This window comes from Heloderma suspectum, chromosome 2, assembly GCF_057233095.1.
Source record: "Heloderma suspectum isolate Gila_16-S chromosome 2, 16-S_ref, whole genome shotgun sequence".
Classification (NCBI taxonomy): domain Eukaryota; kingdom Metazoa; phylum Chordata; class Lepidosauria; order Squamata; family Helodermatidae; genus Heloderma; species Heloderma suspectum.
In genome coordinates this window covers 974549-996736 of record NC_139459.1, presented here as the reverse complement: position 1 = coordinate 996736, position 22188 = coordinate 974549, and the positions used below count along the sequence as shown (strand labels likewise).

At 59.4% G+C, this 22188-nt stretch overlaps 1 protein-coding gene across 6 annotated transcripts in view; it reads left to right on the top strand.

The window, feature by feature from the left end:
- The first annotated feature begins 3975 nt into the window (after positions 1-3975).
- TPM2 (tropomyosin 2) overlaps positions 3976-22188 on the top strand; it is a 28278-nt gene continuing 10065 nt past the window's right edge. For 2 of the 6 annotated variants that reach the window (XM_084832711.1, XM_084832712.1), the window contains exons 1-3: positions 3976-4200; positions 4683-4808; positions 19561-19694. In XM_084832711.1, the coding sequence (XP_084688837.1) occupies positions 4087-4200; positions 4683-4808; positions 19561-19694 (374 nt within the window). In that variant the 5' untranslated portion in view covers positions 3976-4086. Of the gene's footprint in view, positions 4201-4682; positions 4809-14133; positions 14391-19560; positions 19695-22188 lie in introns of those variants that run through there. The other 4 variants (XM_084832716.1, XM_084832715.1, XM_084832713.1 and 1 more) reach the window with 3 other exon arrangements.

Below are 22188 nucleotides of genomic sequence, written 5' to 3'. Positions count from 1 at the left end.
CAGTAACATGGGCCTGTGGTGGAAGCAGGGCATAAGCAGGTGGAAACGCCGTTAGCTCTGCCAGATCTTCACACGAGGCTTCTAACACTGGTTGTAATTTGTTTTTGGCCAATTTTTCTTTTCTGAGCACCAAAACTTTTGCCTGGGATTCTAGGCATTTCTTTAGCCATGGAGGAGAAGCGCGGACTATGGAATCTCACGAGTTTATGTAGGGAAATTGGTCGGGGTGCCCAGGTCTCCCAACCACAATGGCATATACATTTTGCTGGGCTCTAAAGAGCCTTTAGTAGGCCATCCTACACCAAAAGACGGCCACTCTATTTTACACAAAGTCTGCAACCGTTGAGGATTCATGGGGGGGTCCCCATAATCTCCACTAAAACCTTTCTTAAAATTTGCTAGCATACATCCCAAGGGGGTGCAAGGTTTGCTTCCCCCACCACCCATAGCCTCCCTCCTAAATTGAAGACAGACACAATTAGGGAATGGGAATTGGTCAGTGAGGAAGGGGTCTCACTGGCCGACACAAGAGGATTTTACACACCACGCACTTTGCTACTGGCCTGGGCACCCGACGGTCAACGGTATGCGTCAGAAACCGCAGTAGCCACTCACACAATCATCAATCTCTCCACTGCATCCATATGTCTCTGCCACCCACTTTCCCCACTTTTTACCAGAGTGGAAAGCGGCTTCCTCAGCTTCCTACTGAGTACTGGCGCCCACTCGGGGGTGTGATCAGGCCCCCCTTCTACCCGCAAGGAGTAGGTTCTTTTGTATACGTATACCACCAACACTGACCTTCTTCATGAGGTGGGGCCCTCTTTTTTTATGCCCAGTGGCCTTTCTCCCTAAAGGCGGGGCCCTCTTTTCCCCATATACTTGCCTTTCTCCTGAAGGCTTCCAATGTGGGTTTCAACTCAATTGCAGCTGCGATACAGGCAGGGCTCAAGTTCCTTCCTCCGCTTCCCAAGGTTCTCTTGCCGCTCGCTGCCGTTTGGGCGGTCCCGGCGCAGGCTTTCTCCCATTCACTCGACAAAAAGGTCAGTGGCGCCAAGAGAGGGAGGCATGCGCCGAGCTCGTCTTCCCGGTGCGGCGATCAAGAGCAGGCAACTGCCACCTGTCTGGCTCAGAGCCTGCCACATCCGAGTCACGGCACCATTTATGTTGCAGAACCCAGAGTCAGAGAAACCACGGAGTGAAGGAAAAAGAGATCCTTTACTTAACGCGCGGGCTTAAGGCTGGAATCATTTCCAAAGAGCCAGAAGCCCCGAAATACATCAGCACATTGGTTTTATAGACATTGTGACACATATGAAACGGCTCCTCCTCCCCCTCCCGCGTGGGGTTGCAGTCCTCAACATTTCTTCTCCCAGCACCATTGTTTATAATACAAGAACTGGGTTATAGGGTAGCCGTGATAAGCAGAGAACAGAAGAGAACAGCAGAGAACAAGATATACAATTGTATGACCTTTGACAAGATAAGGAATTCCTGTGTCTCGTCAGCTTACAACAATATATTCAAGGGAGAAAGAGAAGCCCAAGCTGGCCCCTGGGGCTGTGTGCAGCAGGAAGAAGGCAGCCTGGGGGTCGGGGCTCTAGGAAAGCGGTGCCTCCCCTGCCACCGGAGCAGCACCGCTCCCAGCAGCCCCAGCCAGGGGTACTCAGAGCGCCATTCTCGCCGTGCCCAGGGAGCCAGGCTGCCGTCAGACTGCTCCACGGAGCCCCCGTGGCCTGGGCGGAAATGTAAAAGGTGGCGGTGGGGAAGCCCACAGACCACCTCGCCCATTAGTGTGGGCAGCAGCATCAGGTGGCGAGAGATTTGTGTGGCACCCTGGAAGCTGCACGGGGCCTGTCGGTGTGATGCTGTCTCTGGCGTGGGCCCTCTGTCCAGAGGTGACCGTCTCCCACTGGCTCTCTTCGTTCCGCCGTGTTTCTGTAACGCACAGTGCATTAGGTTCGCCGCTAAAGCCAGGCACTCCAGTCATCCCATTTGGCTCGGGAGCTTCTTGTATTTGCATAGGAACACCTATACTTGGTGTCCCTCCCCAGATGTCTCTGGCATGTACATCTTTTGCTGTGGCATCTTAGGCCTCTCTAAGGGGCTGTCATGTTCTAACATATGCTCCTGGCCTATTCCCTCCCCTTCCATATTTGGGCAATCGAAAACATTTCCGTCTTTACCCTGCACTGGATGCTTCCCAGCTCCTGTGGGCTTCCCCCAGGGTTGAGTTTAAAAGCTGTTCTGCCACCCTTTTTATGTTTAGTGCCTGCGGTCTGGTTCCATTTTGGTTCAAGTGGAGCCTGTCCCTCTGGTACAGGCCTGGCTTGTCTCAAAGTGTTCCCAGTGCCTAATAAATCTGAAGACCAACACTAAGAATCAAAGACTTCCAGCCCAGGAATTTGTTTTGAGAATCAGAACTGAGCGGCACTCACACACTTCGCACGCCCCCCGCCCCCCCTTCAGCAATACATTTTTACAGGGGAAGGCAATTTGCTGCTGCTACATTGTCAAACAATTGGGAGTCAGAAACGCTTGCTGAGATATTGCAAATCCTGCTGAGAACTACCCGGAGATTCAGTTCTACTGTATGCCATCCCCTAATCTAGCGCATGGGACTGCCCCCTTACAGAACGGGGCGTCTGGCTGGCCACTGTGGGGAAAAGGGAGAGAGAGAGAGAGCGCACCTTTGGGCCCTTCCGCCGTGCCCCCTCTCATGCAGACTGGGAAGGAGGACAAAACGAGAGGCCCTCAGTACACACACACACAGCCCGCTGCAAATCCAAGTGAGAAGATGAGGTGGGGGGGGGGAATCTGTGCACTCCCACTCCCCACGTGCGTCTACCCCCCTTTGCTCCAGGTCTCCTGGGTGGGCGGGGCCATCCTGACCTGCAGGCTGAGGCACTCCTGACTGCAGGCAGCACACCGGGGTATTTCTGGAGGCCCCCTCCCTCCCTGTGCCTGGTGTTTCCACACTAGAGGGAGAGATGCTGGGTGGCGAATTGCCCAAGAGGGGCCCTGACACCCCACTGGGCAACAGCCTGGGCCCTGGATGAGTGCTGGGCAGGATGGGACTCCAGGGCTGTACAAACTCCAGGGATGAGGACCCGGCATTCCTGGACTGGGCAAAAGGCCTCCCTCCGCTCGCTCTGCCTGAAAAAGGCAGAGAGAAAGAGAGAGAGAGAGAGACTAAAATAGTCTCGGAAAGGAAGGAAAATACGGAGTTGCTTCACAAATCTGGAATGTCCTCCAGCTCCCCTTGTCCAGGGCGCCCTGGGAGCCTCCTGCGGGGGGCGGGGCGCGGGGTGAAGATGCGGCCTGCCCTGGTTGCTCGCGGGTGGGTGGGAGGCAGAGACGTTTTAGAGCAGGGGGGGCTGGAATCGCGCCAGGCCAGGGCCCGACCTGTCTTGGAGATGCCACACGGGCCACGGCCGGGGGGCGGGGGACACACCACGGCTGCCACCCCCCACGCCGAGCCTTAAATAAAAAGTCAGTCCCGATTCTGGGGCGTTCATGGCACTCGCTGGGAGGACCGGGGAGGGGGTTCAGGGACCCACGCGGGCCGAGGGCCTGGCCAGCCCTGCCCCGGGATGCCGTACCCGCGGGATGGGGCTGCTCGGGAGGAAGGTGGACGCGGCGGACGCGGCGCGCCGGGACGGCCTGGCTGGCGAGACCCGGTATTCTGCCCTCGGAGGCAGGTCTGGCTCGCGCGCGCGCGCGCCCGGGGAGCCGGTCTGGGGGCTCGCACCGGCGGCTGGCAGCGGTGGGGAGGGGCCGGGGTGGAGGCGAGCGCAGCCCCAGCGCCTGCTGCCGGCTTGGCCGCTTGCCTGCCTGCCTTCCCCCCGCGCCCCGCCCGCCGGCGGTCGCTCGGTCCCGTCTCTGCCAGCTTCTCCCTAAAAGGTGCTGCTCGGCCGGCGGGGGAGGGACCAGCCCCTCCCCGCCTTTTAGGCAGCGCGAACGGCTCGGGGCGCCCAGCCAGTATCCGCCGCTCCCGGCTCCGCTCGCCTCCCTCGATCTCTCGCCCGCCCGCCCGCCGTCCGTCCGTCCGTCCCGTCGGGTCCCGCAGCCGGTCCAGCCGCAGCCATGGAAGCCATCAAGAAGAAGATGCAGATGCTGAAGCTCGACAAGGAGAACGCCATCGACCGAGCGGAGCAAGCCGAGGGTGACAAGAAGCAGGCCGAGGACCGCTGCAAGCAGGTGACCCCTTGCCCCGACGCCGCGAATCCCGCGGCTCGCTTGCCCCACACTGCCCTCGACCCTCGGTCCCCCCTCCAGGAGCCCCCTCCATGCCCGCCGCCGCCGCCAGGGGGTTCATCCCCCCCGCGGCCTCTTCCGGGGGGGCGAGCTAGGAATCACCCAGGGCCCTGCCACGGGGTCCCCTGCCAGGCGGCGGGGGGGCATTCCTCCAGAGACTGGCGCTCGGAGGCCCGTCCTGCCCGTGCGGGAGGGGGCCAGAGGGGCTGTTCCAAGGCTTTGAGCCACTCTTCCCAAGATCCCCCAATAACACTGGTTGGTAGGCACCCTCCCCCCGCGCCGGCTCACATCTCTGGGGCTCCTTCCCTCAGCAGCCCCCCGCCGCAGCCCAGGCCCCAGCTGCCTCCGGCACCCCGTTCCCTCGGAGGCGCGGAGCGATGCCGGGGCCTCGAACTCCCCTGACTCCCCGTCCCCCCCCCCCATAGCTGGAGGAGGAGCAGCAGGGGCTGCAGAAGAAGCTGAAGGGCACCGAAGATGAAGTGGACAAGTACTCGGAAGCCGTCAAGGAAGCCCAGGAGAAGCTCGAGATGGCCGAGAAGAAGGCGGCGGACGTGAGTTCGGCCTCGGCGCGCGCGGGAGGGGGGGTGCTATGGACTGGGCAATATCCGGGAGCAGGGGAATGCCGGGGGACCAATCCTGCCTGGTCCAGGGCGAGCTCGGCGCTGTCGGGGAGGGTCTTTTGGCATCCGGGCGGGGTCAGATGAGCCAAGGCACGTGTGACGAAGGGCCCGCCAGATATTCCGGGCTCGCAAAGCCCCCGGGCAGCTGCCCGCCTGCCGTCGGGGCGCTCTCTCCCGGGCCGCCTGGCACGCGGGTGGGTTGAGCTGTCCTTGGGCTGTTGAGACGGGGCGGGAGGGGCTCTCGGAAGGGTCGGGGCCTGGCATCCGCTGGCCGCCGGCCCAGCTCCGCGCCGCCACCCGCGAAGTTGCCAAGGGCAGGAGGCACGAATTCCTGGGCGCTCGTTAGGCAGTTCGAGGGGGGCGGCGGCGGCGGCCCGGGGGCGGGACAGGTGGTCTCCAGGGCGGGCGAGGGGCCGCCGGGGGCTCCCTGGAGAAAGGTACTCTCGGCTCGCCCGGGAGGGAGGCGACGACACGCGGCGGAATCGGGCCGGGCCGGGCCGGCGTCGAGGAAGCGACAGCTGCGCCCCCCCCCTTTAAAGAGGAGCCCGCGCGGAGGACGCGCGGATGGCCTGCGGGGGCATTTGGCAGCCTATAAATAAATGCGCCTTTCCCGAGCCCGCCGGAGTCTCGGGGGAAACCAATCCAGGGAACTAGAGGCGCGGCTCAAAGGGAGCCGACGCCCGCCCAGCGGGGAACCTTCGTGGGTCGCCAAGGGCGCCAGCAAGGGCGACCGGGGGTTGTGTGTGTCAGATCAGCCAGCAGGCAGCCTCAGAGGACATGGCAGGGGGCAAGGGAGAGAGGCCAGGCCAGAACAGGGCAGCCCCCCAGGCCGCAAGCTCCGGCCTCTCGCACCTGCCTGGGCTTCTTTAGGTTGGCTCCCTTCTGGTTGCTCTCCTTGGAACCAGCTGTGGGTCAGGAGTCCAAAGGCTTCCAGAAGCCCAGCAGGCGAGCAAGGGCAGGCACCACCAGCTGCCTCGTGGGGCGGTGCAAGTCTCCTGCCAAGGCCCTGCCCCTTGGCACCACAGACGGGCACCCTCTTGCCGCCCCCCTGCCTGGTGGTGCTGTGGGTGCCTGGAGGAGCCACCACGGATCTGGCGACAGGCCTGGAAGACACCTGGGCAGTGAGGTGCCAGCCTGGAAGTGGAGCCCCCCCCCCCCGCAACCCTCTTGCAGGCCTCTCCTCTTGATGAGGCAGCAGAGCAGTGGAACCAAGAAACTATCCCACACTTCGGGGGCGGGGGGGGGGGTACCAGCCAGACTTGCTCGAGCCAGGTGCCCTTCCCGCAAGGCGCGATGTACACGGAGGCAGTGCTGATGGGTGCTAACGGGACCCCTTCGGCCCTCCCATAGGCTTGCCTGGTAAGAGACCCTGCCACTCCCAGCCCTGAGACCTGGGGGGGGCATGTTCTGCCTCCCCTCCCCCCGAGCTGCAGGCCACTATGTAGGGGACCCCATGGCTGGATGGTCTTTGCTGCCTGGGCCCTCCCAGCTGCCCTGGCCTCCCATCAGGCACCGGAGCCCCCTGCAGAGAAGGATGCTCAGCACAGACTCTTCCACCTGGCCTTTGCCCTCCCCCACAACCACAAACCCCACCCTAGGGGGGCCCAAGGCTTGTGCCAGGCAGGGCCCAGGGAACTGGGGCTGCCAACTGCTCATCCAGCAGCCATGTGGGGCCAGAGCTCTGGTGCACCATCCTGGCCTTACGGAGCGGACATGATTCCCAGCTCTCCCCAGGAGAGCGGCTGAGCATCGCCTCCCTCAGCTGGCTGGCCATCCGGGCGCGCATCGTGCTTGGCCATTGCTCATATTTGGTGATTCCCTGAGCCAGGAGGAGGAGTCGGGTGGGCTGTTTGGCAGTCCGTCCCTCCATCTGCCCTCCCCCGGGGGTGGGCTGGTGCAGAGGCTGTGGAAGGAGCGGCTGCTTGGCGAACACAGCCGCGTTGGCTCCCCAGCCCCACTTGGGATGCCGCTCGCCCTGCCCCCATCTCCTCCTGTTGTACACAAGGGGCCCAGGGTGCCTGGCAGCCATCGGGCAGAATGCCTTCCTGCACCCGCTGCCACGCCAGATGGACGCTGGCCCCGTCCTGTGTGCCGAGGCCCCCCTCCAATCCCTCAGTGTGTCCCACGGGATCCGAGCGCCAGAGCCCCTTCCCGGCCACACCCCTGGGTGGGGGCATCATCCCCCGAAGGCCAGCGCCAGGTCCCTGTGCAGGCACAGGCGAGGGCTTCTGGGGACGTGCCAGGACCTGCTGCAACAGCAGCAGGACTCCTCGGGTGCCTGCCCAAGCAGCGAGCGGCCCAGGGAGCGCTCCCAGAATCCCCGGTGGTGTTGCTGCACAGGGCCTTGCTCCTCTCCGGGCTGCGGCCCCTCGGGCTGGCTGTGCCGTTCTGCCCCCGAACTCCTGCTGCCGAGGAGTGCAGCCTCCTCTGCATCTCTGCACTCACTTGGGGGAGGCAGCACCCCTGGATCACGGGTCCCAGAAGGCGGTCTGGGAAAGAGGAGGTCCAAGGAAGTTTGGCCCCACGTCGGGCGGGAGGCGGAGCGGAGGCCTCTGCACTGTGGGAAGCAAATGGCCCTCCACCCACACCCCAAGGAGGTGGCCTCTCAGTTTTAGCAGTCTCGCGCAGGTGGAGGCAGGCCCGTGCCCCACTTAAGAGCGCACAGGATGCGACCTTGGGCTGCCTGACAATGGGGGCTGCTAGATGGAGGCTCCTCCAAGCGCTGCCCCTCAGAAGGCCTGGCCCAGCGATCCCATCTTTTCCTCCTTAAGGGATTTTCTGCAGTAAGAAAAAAGGCAGAAGAGGAGGTGTGGCAAGATGCGGGAGGGTTTCAAGTGGAAGACAATGACATCTGGAAATCCCCCCCCCCCGTCCCCAGGGCAAACTGCCATGAATGAGGCAGGGCGAAGGCACCCTGGGAATCTGGAAGCGCCCCAGGCCTCTCCCAGGCCAGCAGAGCTGCCCTAGGCCTCCTGTCCTGAGGCTCCGTTTGCCTCTGTGAGGAAGCCCCAGGAGAAGGCACACATCCCCACTGGGTAACCGATGAGGAGACCCAGCACCTCTTCCCAGTCTTGCCTCCCCATCTTTCCGATCATCCTAAAGGTGTGCTCTGCTTGGACAATCCTATCAGTCCAGGGCGGCCGACACCCACAACCCACCCCTTCTGCTGGTTGCCGCTAGTCCAAGATCAGCCTGAGTGCCACAGCCTCACCAGCAGGCACCTTGCCTCCATGGCCAGTGTGGCCCTGGAGTGTGGGACCAGCCACTGGGGAGGCTAACCCTAACCCTAAGGAGGGGGGCCAGGCCAGAGGGAGGTGGGAGGAAAGCGAGGCGTGGGGATGGGGCAGGCAGCCTGGGGCAGTGGTGGGCTTAGGGCCTGACTGGGCCAGGCCGGGGAAGGGAGCCAGGGGCTCTTTGGGGGTGCATGGTCCATGTCACAGGACAGACACAGACGCAGCCGAGAGGGTGCCATGTGTGTGTGTGTGTGGGGGGGTAGTTGCTTCCCCCTTCTCCTCACAGCTGCAGGCAGGAGGAACCCTGAAGTCCTCCAGAGGCCTTCCCAAACACCAGCCACAGAGGGAGGAGGATTGCTTGAGGCACAGCCCCCACCTCACTACTCCAGAACAGAAAGGAAGTCAGTGGCCACAGACTGCTACCAGCCCCGGCTAGCCATAGCCAGGCAGCCGGCCAGCCTAGGCCGCGTCCCCACATGCATCGCTTTGCCAGGGGGGTACTGCGAGAGGGCTGCCCAGGCTCTTCCCCGCCACCCCCATGCCTGCTTGTGCCAGGGGGCTGCTGCCGCAGTGGAGAGGCTGGTGCTGCATCTTAGGCCCTTGGCTCAACTCCTGGAACACCCACATCCTAAGAGGACTGGTTATTTTTAACACCTGGTGCTTTACAGAGTTCCCTAAGCAAAAAAAAAAAAAGGGGGGGGAGCCAGGCTCCTGCCCCAATGAGCTTACAATCTAAGATTGACAGCAGCGATGGCAATGGGGGCGGAGGAAAGACGACAAGTGGAAAGGAGGTGGATGTGCAATTCCATGCACATCTGTGTGCGATGTTCACACACCTGGGCCCCATTTTGTACCCCTTCAGTGGCACAGGGAAGGAATCCTGGATTCTGTGATTCACCCTGTTTGCAGTACTTTATTTATTCATCATCATTTATTAAATTGATTTGTCATTTCCGATGCAAAAGCAGTCTTGAAGTGACTTATGCAAGAAAGGGTACAAAAAATCCACAATTAGTATAATCAACATATAACACAATAATACAAATATAAATAGATGATGTAAAAGCATGACAGTACTAAAAGTGTTCAACCACAGTACACATCAAACAGCAAAATATTCAACACACACATCCTCCCAAGACACACAAGCCATCATGAACACCACCAAAGCAACCCACAACTGTTGGGCCATAACAAATGGCCAAATGCCTGGGGAAATAAATACGTCTTTGCCTGGCGCTGAGAAGATGACAGTGTCAGCATCAGGTGACCTTCCCTGGGAAACTGTCCTGTAACACTGGATCACAAGGGCTTCCAGGATTGTTCAAAGGAAGATGACAGAATTTCTCAGAGACATAAAAGGAGTCATCTTCATGGACGATATCCTAACACATGGCCATCAATGGAAGACCAAGACAATATGCTGGCCATCATGTTAAATAGAACCCGTGAATCTGGACTCAAGCGAAACAAGAGGAATTATTTATTTATTTAGCCATGGTGAAATACAGTTCTTGGGACAAGTGATCATACAACATGGGAAAAAGCCATGCCCAGAGAAGGTAAGTGCTATCGGAGCACTAAATGCACTAACTAACATTACAGAACTGAGATGCTTTCTGGGAATGGTGAACTATCTAGATTGATTATTTGCAAGACACACAACCACAAAATCTGCTCTTGAAATCCATCATCATCTTGAAATCCATCAAGAGCATCTGGATCTAAATAAATGGAGCAAAGAATAAAAGGAACCTGGTGGTTGCAGTCTACTACCGGCCACCCAATCAAGGAGAAGACAAGGATGAAATGTTTGAAAAGCAAATAGCCAATGTTTTAAGGAAGCATGATGTAGTAGTAATGGGGGACTTCCATTTCCCCGACATTTGTTGGGAGACACATTCTGCAAAACATGGCCCCTCCAGGAAATTCCTGACTTGTGTGGCGGATAACTTCTTCCTACAGAAAGTAGAGGAAGGAACTAGAGGATCGGCTATCCTTGACTTGATCCTAACCAAAAGAGATGACTGAGTGGATAAAGTAGCAGTTACAGGAACTCTGGGGGAAAGCGACCATGTTGTACTGGAGTTCTTGGTTCTAAGGGAAGCAAAAGCCGAGTGTACTCAAACGCGTACCCTGGATTTTAGGAAAGCCGATTTTCATAAACTCGGCACAATGATCAGTAAGGTCCCATGGCAAGCGACACTAATGAGAAAAGGAGTCCAAGACGGGTGGGAGCTTTTAAAAAAGGAAATTCTCAAGGCACAATCACAAACAATTCCAACAAGAAGAAAAGGTGGAAGACAACAGAAGAAGCCAATGTGGCTTCACAAAAAGCTTAGGGATGACCTGAAAAGAAAAAAGGACACATATAGGAAGTGGAGAGAAGGCCAAGCAACAAAGGAAGAGTACAGGCAGGTAGCACAGAATTGCAGGGATGGCGTCAGGAAGGCTAAAGCTGAGAACGAGCTGAGATTAGCGAGGGAGGCTAAAAACAACAAAAAGGCTTTCTTCAGCTACGTGCATAGTAAAAGGCAGAGGAAAGAAATGGTGGTTCAGCTATTAAATAAGGATGGCAAAACAATAACAGACGACAAAGAAAAGGCAGAGGTGCTCAATTCCTACTTTGGCTCAGTCTTCTCCCAAAAGAGGGTCTATGACCCCCCTGGCAAAGGCCAAGTACAGGCTGAAGGGGCAGGATTGCAGCTTGAGATCGATAGGCATATGGTCAAGGAACACCTAATTACTTTGAATGAGTTCAAATCTCCAGGGCCAGATGAACTGGCAGAAGAACTCTCAGAACTGCTGTCTATTCTCTCTGAGAAATCATGGAGGACGGGGGAAGTGCCAAATGACTGGAGGAGGGCTAACGTTGTCCCTATCTTCAAAAAGGGTAAACAGGAGGAACCTGGGAACTACAGACCAGTCAGTCTGACATCAATCCCTGGGAAAATTCTGGAGCAGATGATAAAGCAATCCGTCTTGAAGCTAGAATCAAATAGAATCATAGAATAGTAGGGTTGGAAGGGGCATACAATCCAAGTAGGATTGTGGGCAGCAACATCAGGTGGGCTCTCCCACACTGGAGGCCTTCAAGACGAGGCTGGACAGCCACCTGTCAGGGATTCTCTGACTTGGATTCCTGCATTGAGCAGGGGGCTGGACTCGATGGCCTTGTAGGCCCCTTCCAACCCTACTATTCTATGATTCTACAACATGGTCGCTTTCCCCCAGAGTTCCTGTAACTGCTACTTTATCCACCTAGTTATCTCTGTTGGTTAGGCTCAAGTCAAGGATAGCCGATCCTCTAGTTCCTTCCTCTACTTTCTGTAGGAGGAAGTTATCCGCCACACAAGTCAGGAATTTCCTGGAGGGGCCACGTTTTGCAGAATTTGTCTCCCAACCAATATTGGGGAAATTGAAGTCCCCCATTACTACTACATCATGCTTCCTTAAAACATTGGCTATTTGCTTTTCAAACATTTCATCCTTGTCTTCTCCTTGATTGGGTGGCCGGTAGTAGACTCCGACCACCAGGTTCCTTTTATTCTTTGCTCCATTTATTTCAACCCAGATGCTCTCGATGGGGCTCCCAAGCTCCTCCTCCTGTATTTCTGTGCAGAGATATGTATTTTTCACATACAGTGCAACCCCACCTCCCTTTCTGTTCCTCCTGTTCTTTTGGAACAAGTTATATCCTTCAATTGCTGTATTCCAGTCATGAGAGTCATCCCACCAAGTCTCAGTTATATCTATCACATCATAATTTCCCTCTTGTATTAAGAGTTCAAGTTTGTTCTGTTTGTTTCCCATACTCTGGGCATTAGTATATAGACATCGAAGACCATGTGCTTCATAGTCTGGCTTTCTTCCTACATGTGTCTGAAGACTATTATTGGGCGCTATCAGAGCTGTTCTCTCCGTTGCAGTGCATGCGCCTACGTCCATCGTTACCCCCAACATTACATCTCCCTTCCCAGTAGGAGTCAGTTTAAAGCCCTCCTGTTGAAGCTCTTCATGCTGTGGCCAAACACATTCTTCCCAGCCTTTGTGAGGTGCAACCCGTCCCTTGCCAACAGCCCATCTTCCCGGAAGTATAGCCCGTGGTCCCAGAATCCAAATCTCTCTCGTCGGCACCACCTTCGTAGCCAGTCATTCACCCGGAGTATTTTTCGTTCCCTTTCTATCCCTCTTCTAACTACTGGAAGGATGGATGAGAAAACTATCTGGGCCCCAAAGTTCTGGAGTTTCCTTCCCAAAGCTTCAAAGCCTGACGTGATCTCTTCGTAACTCCGCTTGGCGGTATCATTTGTTCCCACATGGATGAGAAGAAAGGGATACCTGTCAGTGGGCTTAATGAGTGCAGGCAACCCTTCAGTCACGTCTCTAATCCGTCCTCCCGGGAGACAACATACCTGGCGAGTCCATGGGTCTTCGCGACATACTTGGGTCTCGATCCCACGCAGCAAGGAGTCTCCCACTACTACCACTCTTCTCTTCTTCTTTTTGTAGGCCTGGGTTTCATCGCCTCTGTTTGACTGACCTTCAGCCTCTTGCTCACTCTCATGCAGGTTCCCCTGTGATTCTTCCTCTGCAGGCTGCCCTCCAGTCTCATCCGCAAGTACCTGGAATCGGTTCCACAGCTCCAGTGCTTCCACTGGCACAGAGTGGCGTCTAGTTCTTCTCCTAACTGTCACCCTTTTCCAAGGAGTATCCTCTACTCCATTTTTCTTCACATCAGCATTTCCCACTGCCTCATCTTGCTGTTGCTCTTCAAGCTTCTGGTCTGCCCTTTGCTGCTGTAGTTCCCCCATTCTGTCCAAGAGCTCTTCGTGTTCTCTTATTCCCCGGAGGGTCGACAGTCGCCGCTCCAGTCCTCTTACTTTCTCTTCCAGCAGCGTGATCAACTTGCACTTGTTGCAGGTGTCAGCCACGTTGTTCTCAGGCAAGAAAACAAACATTGCACACACCTTGCAGGTCACCACCACCGGAGAGTCTTGTCCTTCCACTGCCTCTTTTCCCTTTTTGTGTCTAGCTTTGTGATTGCTCTAGACTAGCCTGCGCCTGCTCCTCTACTCAGTAGAGGTTAAAAGGAGGAAGAGTGAAGGAATATGCATGACATCGTCTCCCTATTCCTGAGAAGGCGCAGTCCCAGACTCCTCAAGCGGGACCTGGAAACCAGAGTTCGCCCAGTGCGGCTGCCTGAGCCCTCTGGCAAGACTGGCAGCAGAGCTGCCCCTCCGGCCCTCCAGGCGCTGGCGGAGTGGCGCGGGCGCCGCCGAGATTTGCAGACGAAGGGGGACGCTGGTTGCGGGCAGCGCTCCTCGGTTTACGTTAAACCCCAGGGGCGGGGCCGCTGCCCGCTCCGTCGCGAAGGGCAGGGGCCCAGGTGCGTCGGGGCGGAGTCCGGGGCTCCGCGGGGCTGTTCTGCGGGGGCGACCCGCGCTGGCTGGAGAGCCCCCGGTCCCAGCGCCCGACGCAGCTGGCTGGGGCCCCGGGCCCGCCCGGCGGGCTCGCGCTGCTCGGAGAGAGCCCAACGGGGGGCGCAGCGGAGCCTGGGCAGAGCCCCCCCCCCCCGGAGCAAGCGCTCCGCCCGAGGCGGCGATCTTGGGCACGCTGGGGGCCCCTGCGGGGAAGCCTCGCAGGGGACTCGCTGAGGCTGCCTCCCGAGCAAGCATGCACCGGCTCGGCCTGCACGTGGCCGCTGGGGGCTCGACGGCGCGCCCGCTTGGAGTGGCGCTCTCCGCCGCTTTCCGAGCGCGGCGCGGCGCGGCGCTCCTCGTCCGCGCTCCCCTGGCGCCTGGGAGGGCCAGGCGACCGAGCGCGCCCGCCGCCGCCCTCCCGACGGGAGGCGAGCAGCTCCGAGGCCGCCTTGCGGCAGCGGCGGCGGCGGGCTCTTTAAGGGAGGCCGGGCCGCCCGCGCTGGAGGAGGAGGCGGAGGCGCACCACGGGCGAGCCGGCGGGAGGAAGGAAAGAGGCGGAGCGCGGAGGGCCGCCTCGCGCCCCAGCCTGAGCGCTCTTCCGCTGGGCGGGTGGGCAGGCAGCAGACGGGCGCGGGGAGACCGGGCCAGGAGCCCGCCAGCCAGCCCGCCGCTCAGCTAGACGGCCGAGGCTCCCCCGCCCCGCCGCGGCCCGCTGGCCCGCGAAGATGGCCGGGAGCAGCTCTGTCGAGGCGGTCAAGAAGAAGATCCAGACGCTGCAGCAAGTGGCCGACGCGGCCGAGGAGCGGGCCGAGCACCTGCAGCGGGAGGCGGACGCCGAGCGCCAAGCCAGGGAGCGGGTGAGGGCCGGAGCGCGCCCGCGTCGCTGTTGGGCCGCCCGCGGAGGGCTCGGCCGCGCCCCGCGCCGAGGGCGCCTCGTGGCTTCGCGGCGCTGTGCGCGGGTCGATCCGGGGACTGGCGGCCTGGGGGGCAGCGGCGGCTCCGACGGGCGGGCGCTCCGAGCGCGTGCAGAGCGCTTCCGCCTCGCCGCGGCCCCTGGCAGGAAGGCCTCCCCTCCTGCGCGCGGGGCGGGGCCGGGGCCCAGCGCGCGCGCTCCGGGGCAGGACGGGGGTGCGGCGCCGGGCGCAGTGCTGCCGGCCGGGCTCCCGCGCGCGGGGCCGGGCGCCGCAGGCAGGCGCGGAGTCGCCGCGCTCGGCAGCCGCAGGACGGGCTTCTCCCTGCGCCAGCGTCCTCTGCGCCAGGCCGCGGGTCCATCTGGCCATGGGGCGCCGGGAGGAGGGGGACCCTCGTCCGCGCGCCCCGCCTGCTTCCTTCCGGGCTTCGAGCCTTTCGTCTCCGAGCCTGGCCCGTCCCGCGTCGCGCTGCCGCGAGGGGCCGCACGAGCCGCCCTCCCCCCGCACGCCGAAACGCACCCAGATGCACGCGCGGGGACCCCGTCTGGACCCCCTCTCCTGAGCGGCCGCCGCCTCCTGCCAGAGGCGGGGAGGCTTCACGTGGAAGCCACAGGGGTGGCTTCGAGTGCGGGTGGGGCCGGCCCCTGCAGGAGCGGGCCTTGGCTGGTCCCAGCAGGGCGGCGTCTCTCCCCGGGCTGCTTCTCCCGCGTTTAACCACAGCTGTGCTTGCTGCTAGGCCCACCAAGCTTTCTTGGCCTCTCAGATGGCCGCCTTGGCGAAAGGGCCCTTGTGCCCATTTCACAGATGGGAGAACTGAGGCAAGGGTGGTGGGATATGCCCAAAGTCTCCTTGTGACTGTGGTGGCGCCTGAGACCTGGGCCCAGTCTCCTCCCGTTGGGACTGCTGTTCTTGCCCACCCCGAGTCCTCCGGGGGCGCCTCGCCCTTCACTCTCACTGGTTCTTTGCACCGGGCCAGAGTTCCAGGTGCCTCTGGCAGCGTGCACCTTTGCGCTCCTTTGCCGGCTGTGGCTTGCCTGGGTGGGAGATGCGTGTTGATCCCCGTGGTGGCTTGAGAGAGGCAGCAGGTGCGTGGCGTTGACTGGGACTCATCCAGGGGACTGTAGGGAAGAAAGCCTTGGTGGGGCTTGGCAGGGGGAAGGGCTGCCATGTTACACAGTGCAGGAATGTGGACTGGGGGGAGGAGAGGTGCTCCTTGCGCCTCTTCCTGGCCCTCGCTGGGGGGAAGGGGCTAGGTAATCTCCGTTCACCTAGCTGTAGGAAAAGTGGCCCTGCCTGCTGCTGGCCTGTCTGCCACGTGACCCTCTTGCGGGCAGGGGCTGCTGGCTGCGGCGTGGGGGCTGCCTGGCCTTGGAGGACAGCTTGGGGGGGGGCTTGCCTCCAGGGGCAGGGGGAGAGAAAAGCCAGGGGGCCCTGTGCAGGCCTGTGCGTGTACCTTTGCACAGCATTTCCTCTTTGCAGTGCCTGGAACCAAAGCAGCCCTGTGAATAATTGACAGGAGCCTGCAGTGAGTTTGGCAGCAACTGGTGTGCCTGGTGCGCGCGCACACATACGCACACACACGAGACAGGATTGTTCCTCGAGCCCAGGTGAATGCCAGCCTGGATAGAGGAAGAGCTTGTCTGTAGTACACCTTTGGCAGAGCAAATAAAGGGGGGGTGCACAAATGACCCTGTGAGGCAGCTCCTGGTTCTTTTGGTTTTTCAGAGCAGGAGGGGAGGCTGAGGGGGCCGCCCTAGGCCGGCCAGTGCAGGCCGGGAGCACTAGGCCTGCTAGCTGCACAGAGGAGGGAGTCCAAGCGAGAGCGCCCGGTGGGCAGAGACCCTCGGGTGCCCCTCTCCCCTCCCCCTCCGGAGGCTTTCAACTCCTGGGGGTGACGCTTTCCAGGTCAGGACTGGTAGGAAATTCAGTTGTTGGATGGGAAGGGAACTGGGCAGAGGGAATGGCCTGGGCGCTCCCGCAAACAGAATGGCTGCAGAGGGTGGGTGGGGGAGATGTGGAGCAGGGAGGGCCACTTTGCTCAGCCAGACCACAAGGATGCAGTGTTCTCTCTCCAGCCGCTGCCTTGCTCGGAGCCAGTCTGTTGGTCCATCTAGCCCAGTGCAGCCTGCTCGGACTGGCAGCTGCGGCTCTCCAGGCCTTGGGGCAGGACGTTTTCCAGGCCTACGTGGAGGCGCTGCTGGGTTGAACCTGAGACCTTTGGCATCCTGAGCAGGGCCTCCGCCTCTGAGCCAGGCTCTCTGCTGAGCCATGCCTGTAGGGGGGTGATGTGGAGAGCCTCTCCCTGTGGTGTGGCCGTGGCACCAGGGCTCCGGGGCTTGCCGTGCGTGCCTGTGGCTTCCAGACAGGGGTTCCCTCCCCGAACGTGGCCAATCCCTCGGTCAGCCGTCTGCGCATGCGGCCCCTGCTGCATCTTGCGACAGTGCCTTCGCTAAGCGGACTGAATGCTGTCGTATGAAGTGGAGTCTCTGAATGCCAGAGGGTAGCAGCGGACAACCATGGTAGCTAGGAATGGAGCCTCCCTGTTCCAAGGCAGTGCACCATTCTCCCAGCAGCAGAGGCTTGCATTGGCACATGCAGCGTTGGGCTTGCTGGCAGCTCGTGCGTTGCCATGTGGGCCTTGCTGTTCCCTTCCTGGCCTGGGGAGCCCTCCACCCATCTCCAGCCGTTCCAGGAGCAAAAGCTGAGGAGGCCCGTCCCTCAGTGGGTGGGGCTGCGGCGTTCCTCTTGGCTGCCCCCAGAGGCTCTTCGGCCCCTCTCCTCCCTCCCTGGCTCCTCGTCTCCTTGGTCCTGCCTCCTTCCCTGGGTCCAGCTCTCGTGTCTCTCTCAGGGCCTGGGAAGAGGCTGGCCTCTGACCCCCTGGCTCGGGCCTGCGCACCCCGGAGCAGGGGCCCTGCCTTGGGCCTGCAGCAGCCCAGCACTGGGCCTTTACCTAGCAGAATGCTCCTCCCTTGCCTGGAATGTGGAGGGGAAGGCGGAGAGCTGCCCTGGCCCTTCCCGCCCCTTCATCGTGGCGGGGGGATCCCACCTCCAGCCTCTGCGGCTGCCATAAACAGGAAACCCACCCACCCCCCCCGCTCTGCAAGCAGCTCTCGCCTGTCCATCTCCTTTTTGGGAGTGAATCTGCTCCGGAGGCATTCCTGCTGGTTTAGTCACCGCAGCGCAGGCCAGGCATCCTGCTCTCCTGCGCTCGCCTTGCTGCTTCTGCTCCCTGACCCCACTGGGCTGCTGCGGCCTGACCGCTGGGCGCGAGCCTCGTGCCGGCGGGGGGGGGGATGCCGCCGGGGGGAGCAGAGGTTCTGGAGCCCCGAGGCTCCTGAGGCAGCTGAGGGCCCCAGTGAGCCAGGCCTGTCCTGCAGGGGTGGGCAAACGGCGGCCCGCTGGAAGCTGTGGCCTGTGACTCCCACCAGCCCCAGCCAGCATCGCCAAGAGTGAAGGGTGTTGCAGGCCAGACCGTCTGGAGGGCCCAAGTTGCCCACCCCTGCTGAGGCTTGCGGTGTTCGTGCGAAGGGGGCCTGGCTGCTGCAGCCACAGCCTTTCCGCTGCCTCGCTCCTTTCCCCCGGCCCCCAGCACCTGGCGATGCAAAGGCTGTGATTGATATGGTTGCCCTTGGCATTCCTCCACTCCACGTGACTGGCCTCCGTGCAGGGGGCCGCAAAGCTGGGAGCACAATGACCTCCCACCATAGCCATTCCTGGGAGGGCGGATGAGAGAATGACACCCCCCCATCGTCATTTGTCCTCTATAAAGTGCCTAAGGTGTGCTAGGCGCCGTACAGAGATTGGGACGCAGAGACCCAGTCCCTGCCTGCAGGTTCTCTGCCTGAAATGCCCAAGATGGAAGGCGAGGGGGAGGGGATGCGTGCCCCGGGCTTTTGCCAGTCGGACCATCAGCCCACCTGACCCAGTCTGTCTGCAGTGGGGTGGGCAACTTGTGGCTGTCTAGATGTTCTGGCCCACAAGTCCCATCATCCCTTACCATTGGCTATGCTGGCTAGGGCAGGTGGGAGCTGTCGGCCCAAACATCTGGAGGGCCGTGAGTTGCCCACTGTGGTCTACACTGCTTAAAACCCTGGAGAGCCACTTTCTGGCGGAGCTGCAGAAGGCCATGACTGAGAGGTGGCCAGGGACTGACCTGAGTGAGGCCTTCTGCATGGAAAGCTGATGGCCCCTTTTGCCACTGAACTACAGCCTCTCTCCACCCACCTGGCCAAAAAAAGGGAACCTGCATGAACAGGAAAGAAGCAGATAATAAAAAAGCACACCCCAAATAGTACGGCAAGAGAGAAAAGACTGATTTCCTAAAATGAGTCCAAGAAGAGGCCAACTCATTTATTTATTTTTTGCAGTTTAAAACTGCCCAGTATCCAGAGTTTAAAGGGAAAGAGTTTCACACGAGAGAAAGCAGGGAGAGGAGAAAGGGCCCAAGGCAGTGTGGGCTTGAGAAGATGCTGCGAGTGTGATGACTGGGGAGGGGGATGGAGAAGCTGAGGTGAGGGGTGCTTCCCAGGCTGGGAATGGGCTGCCTGGCAGGCAGTGGGGAGGCCTGTAGTGCACCCAGGTCTGGGCCAGGGCCCTCACGGCTGGTCTGGGCCGAGGTGCAGCGCATTTGGGCCCTGAGGGGGCTGCACCGCAGATGGCATCTCATGGAGTTTCTTTGGCCTCCTTGGTCACTGCTGAGGGGCTCCGTAGCTCTCTGGCGCCTCCGGGGAGGGCTGGGGGTGGGAAGGCTACAGCACAACAGTCCATGTTGGTGGTGCTGAGCTCGATGGACTGAGGGCCACGCTTGGTATCCAGCAGCTTCAGGTGCTGTAGGAACTCCAGTCCATTCCTAGGGTTGCATATTTTGCAGACTGGAGGGGAGGCGTTTGAGGCGGGAGCGACCACCCTGACGGTGGCTGTGTGTCGGGTGAGGCAGCGTCGCCCTGGGACCTCTTCTGCTGGATGGCATGGGGAGTGGGGAGCTCAGATGTAGGCTGTGGTGGGACCGAGGGGTATTTGGAGGTGGGGCGGGGAGGCAGCTCTGGAGAGGCTTGCGCGTTATGCATGCATGCATGTGTGTGTGTCTGAGCAACCCCTGGGCTCTTGTTCTTCACAGGCCGAGTCTGATGTGGCATCTCTGAACCGCCGCATCCAGCTGGTAGAAGAGGAGCTGGACCGAGCGCAAGAGCGCCTGGCCACCGCGCTGCAGAAGCTGGAGGAGACAGAGAAGATGGCTGATGAGAGTGAGAGGTAGGGGGCTTTGGGGAGCAGGGCTGGGGAGACCCACTGTGTGTGGGGGGTCCCTCTGGACCTGCTTGAACCCTGGCTGAATGCTTGATGTTTTGACTTGTGTTTGTGGCCTTGCTGTGGATTGCTTGCATTGTAGGGGTGCTCTCTGGTTCTAGAGGGTTGCTGGCCTCAGGCTGGCCTTGGGCAGCTGGTTTTCTCCCCACCCCCCTGCCATCTTCCGACCCAGCTGCAGGTGGTCAAGTTGCTTTAAAAAGGCTGGGGTTGGTCAGCAGAAGCGGAGTTGGCCCCCTCAGTCCTGACTGCGGCCACCGCCAGCTCCCTATTCAAAGCTGCCAGAGGAAAAGCATCCTGGGGAGCTGAAGAGACCAGCGACCATGCCACGTGCCCACCACTCCTGTGGAACACCAGACTTCTGTGGCAGGCATGGCCAACAGCAGTTTCAGGGCAAAGCTACATGTGGTGGGAAGGGTCTGTGATTGCCTCTCAGAATGTTTTGACTCCTGCGGAGGCCTAATAACAGCTCTAGATCATGGGAGAGGGTCCAGCCCCTCCCTCCATGCTGCCGTTCAGGTCATATTTGGAGCCCCCGACCACGCTGCTCTGAGGCGAAAGCGTGTGGAGATCCTTCACGTGTTCCTTGTGCCCGAGGCCTTACAAGATGGAGGGCGGGATTAGAAGGCCCCAGGGGGCAAGCGAGAAGTCTTCTAGCAAAAGAAACAGGACATAGGCATGGAAAATGAGAGTTGAACAAGGAAGGCCATGGGACCAAAAAGCAGCTGCCTGTCTAGAGAGCAGGAGTCCAGGCCAGAGGAGCGGCTGGCTTCCGACCTGCCAGGCCAAGGCACACGGTGGCTGTAGAGTGACCAGAGTCTGACTCTCCTCGCAGGCAGCAGCGTGTCAGAAGGCCTGGGGTTCAGTGTCACGTTGCTAAACAAAATCCATGAGCAGAGGGGACCAAGGAGAGAACTGTCAAGAAGAAAAGGTGGAAGACAACAGAAGAAGCCAGTGTGGCTTCACAAAAAGCTTAGGGATGACCTGAAAACAAAAAAAGTACACATATAGGAAGTGGAAGGAAGGCCAAGCGACAAAGGAAGAGTACAGCCAGGTAGCACAGAATTGCAGGGATGGCGTCAGGAAGGCTAAAGCTGAGAACGAGCTGAGGTTAGCGAGGGATGCTAAAAGCAACAAAAAGGCTTTCTTCAGCTACGTGCATAGTAAAAGGCGGAGGAAAGAAATGGTGGTTCAGCTATTAAATAAGGATGGCAAAACGATAACAGATGACAAAGAAAAGGCAGAGGTGCTCAATTCCTACTTTGGCTCAGTCTTCTCCCAAAAGAGGGTCTATGACCCCCCTGGCAAAGGCGAAGTACAGGCTGAAGGGGCAGGATTGCAGCTTGAGATCGATAGGCATATGGTCAAGGAACACCACATTCCTTTGAATGAGTTCAAATCTCCAGGGCCAGATGAACTGCATCCTAGAGTAATAAAGGAACTGGCAGAAGAACTCTCAGAACCGCTGTCTGTTCTTTCATGGAGGACGGGGGAAGTGCCAGATGACTGGAGGAGAGCTAATGTTGCCCCTATCTTCAAAAAGAGTAAAAAAGAGGAACCTGGGAACTACAGACCAGTCAGTCTGACATCAATCCCTGGGAAAATTCTGGAGCAGATGATAAAGCAATCCATCTGGAAGCACCTTGACAACAATGCCGTGATGACTCGAAGCCAACATGGATTTGTCAAAAACAAGTCCTGCCAGACAAATCTGATCTCATTTTTTGATCAAGTAACCTCCCTTGTGGTTCTGGACACCACATTTTAAGAAGGATGCAAACAAACTGGAGAAGGTTCAGAGGAGGGCAACAAAGATGATCAGGGGACTGGAAACAAAGCCCTATGAAGAGAGACTGAAAGAACTGGCCCTGTTAAGCCTTGAGAAGAGAAGACTGAGGGGAGATATGATAGCGCTCTTCAAGTACTTGGAAGGTTGTCACAGACAGGAAGGCCAGGATCTCTTCTTGATCATCCCAGAGTGCAGGACACGGAAGAATGGGCTCAAGTGACAGGAAGCCAGATTCCGGCTGAACATCAGGAAAAACCTCCTGACTGTAAGAGCAATACGACCATGGAACCCATTACCTAGGGAGGCGGTGGGCTCTCCCACACTGGAGGCGTTCAAGATGAGGCTGGACAGCCATCTGTCGGGGATGCTCTGACTTGGATTCCTGCCTTGAGCAGGGGGGTGGACTCGATGGCCTTGTAGGCCCCTTCCAACCCTACTATTCTATGATTCTATGAAGGCAGGGGCAGCCCCAAACAAACAACACAGGAGTAGGGTGGCTGCATGATATAAGCTGTAGATGGAGATGTCTTTCATGGTGTCTAGTGCTAAATTTCCAGTGTCTCGGTGAATTTCTTAGAGAAATCAGACCTACAGCAGGATGAGGGCTCTAACAGGACTATTTGGAAGGTTAAGGGTTTAGAGCAGACCTGTCCT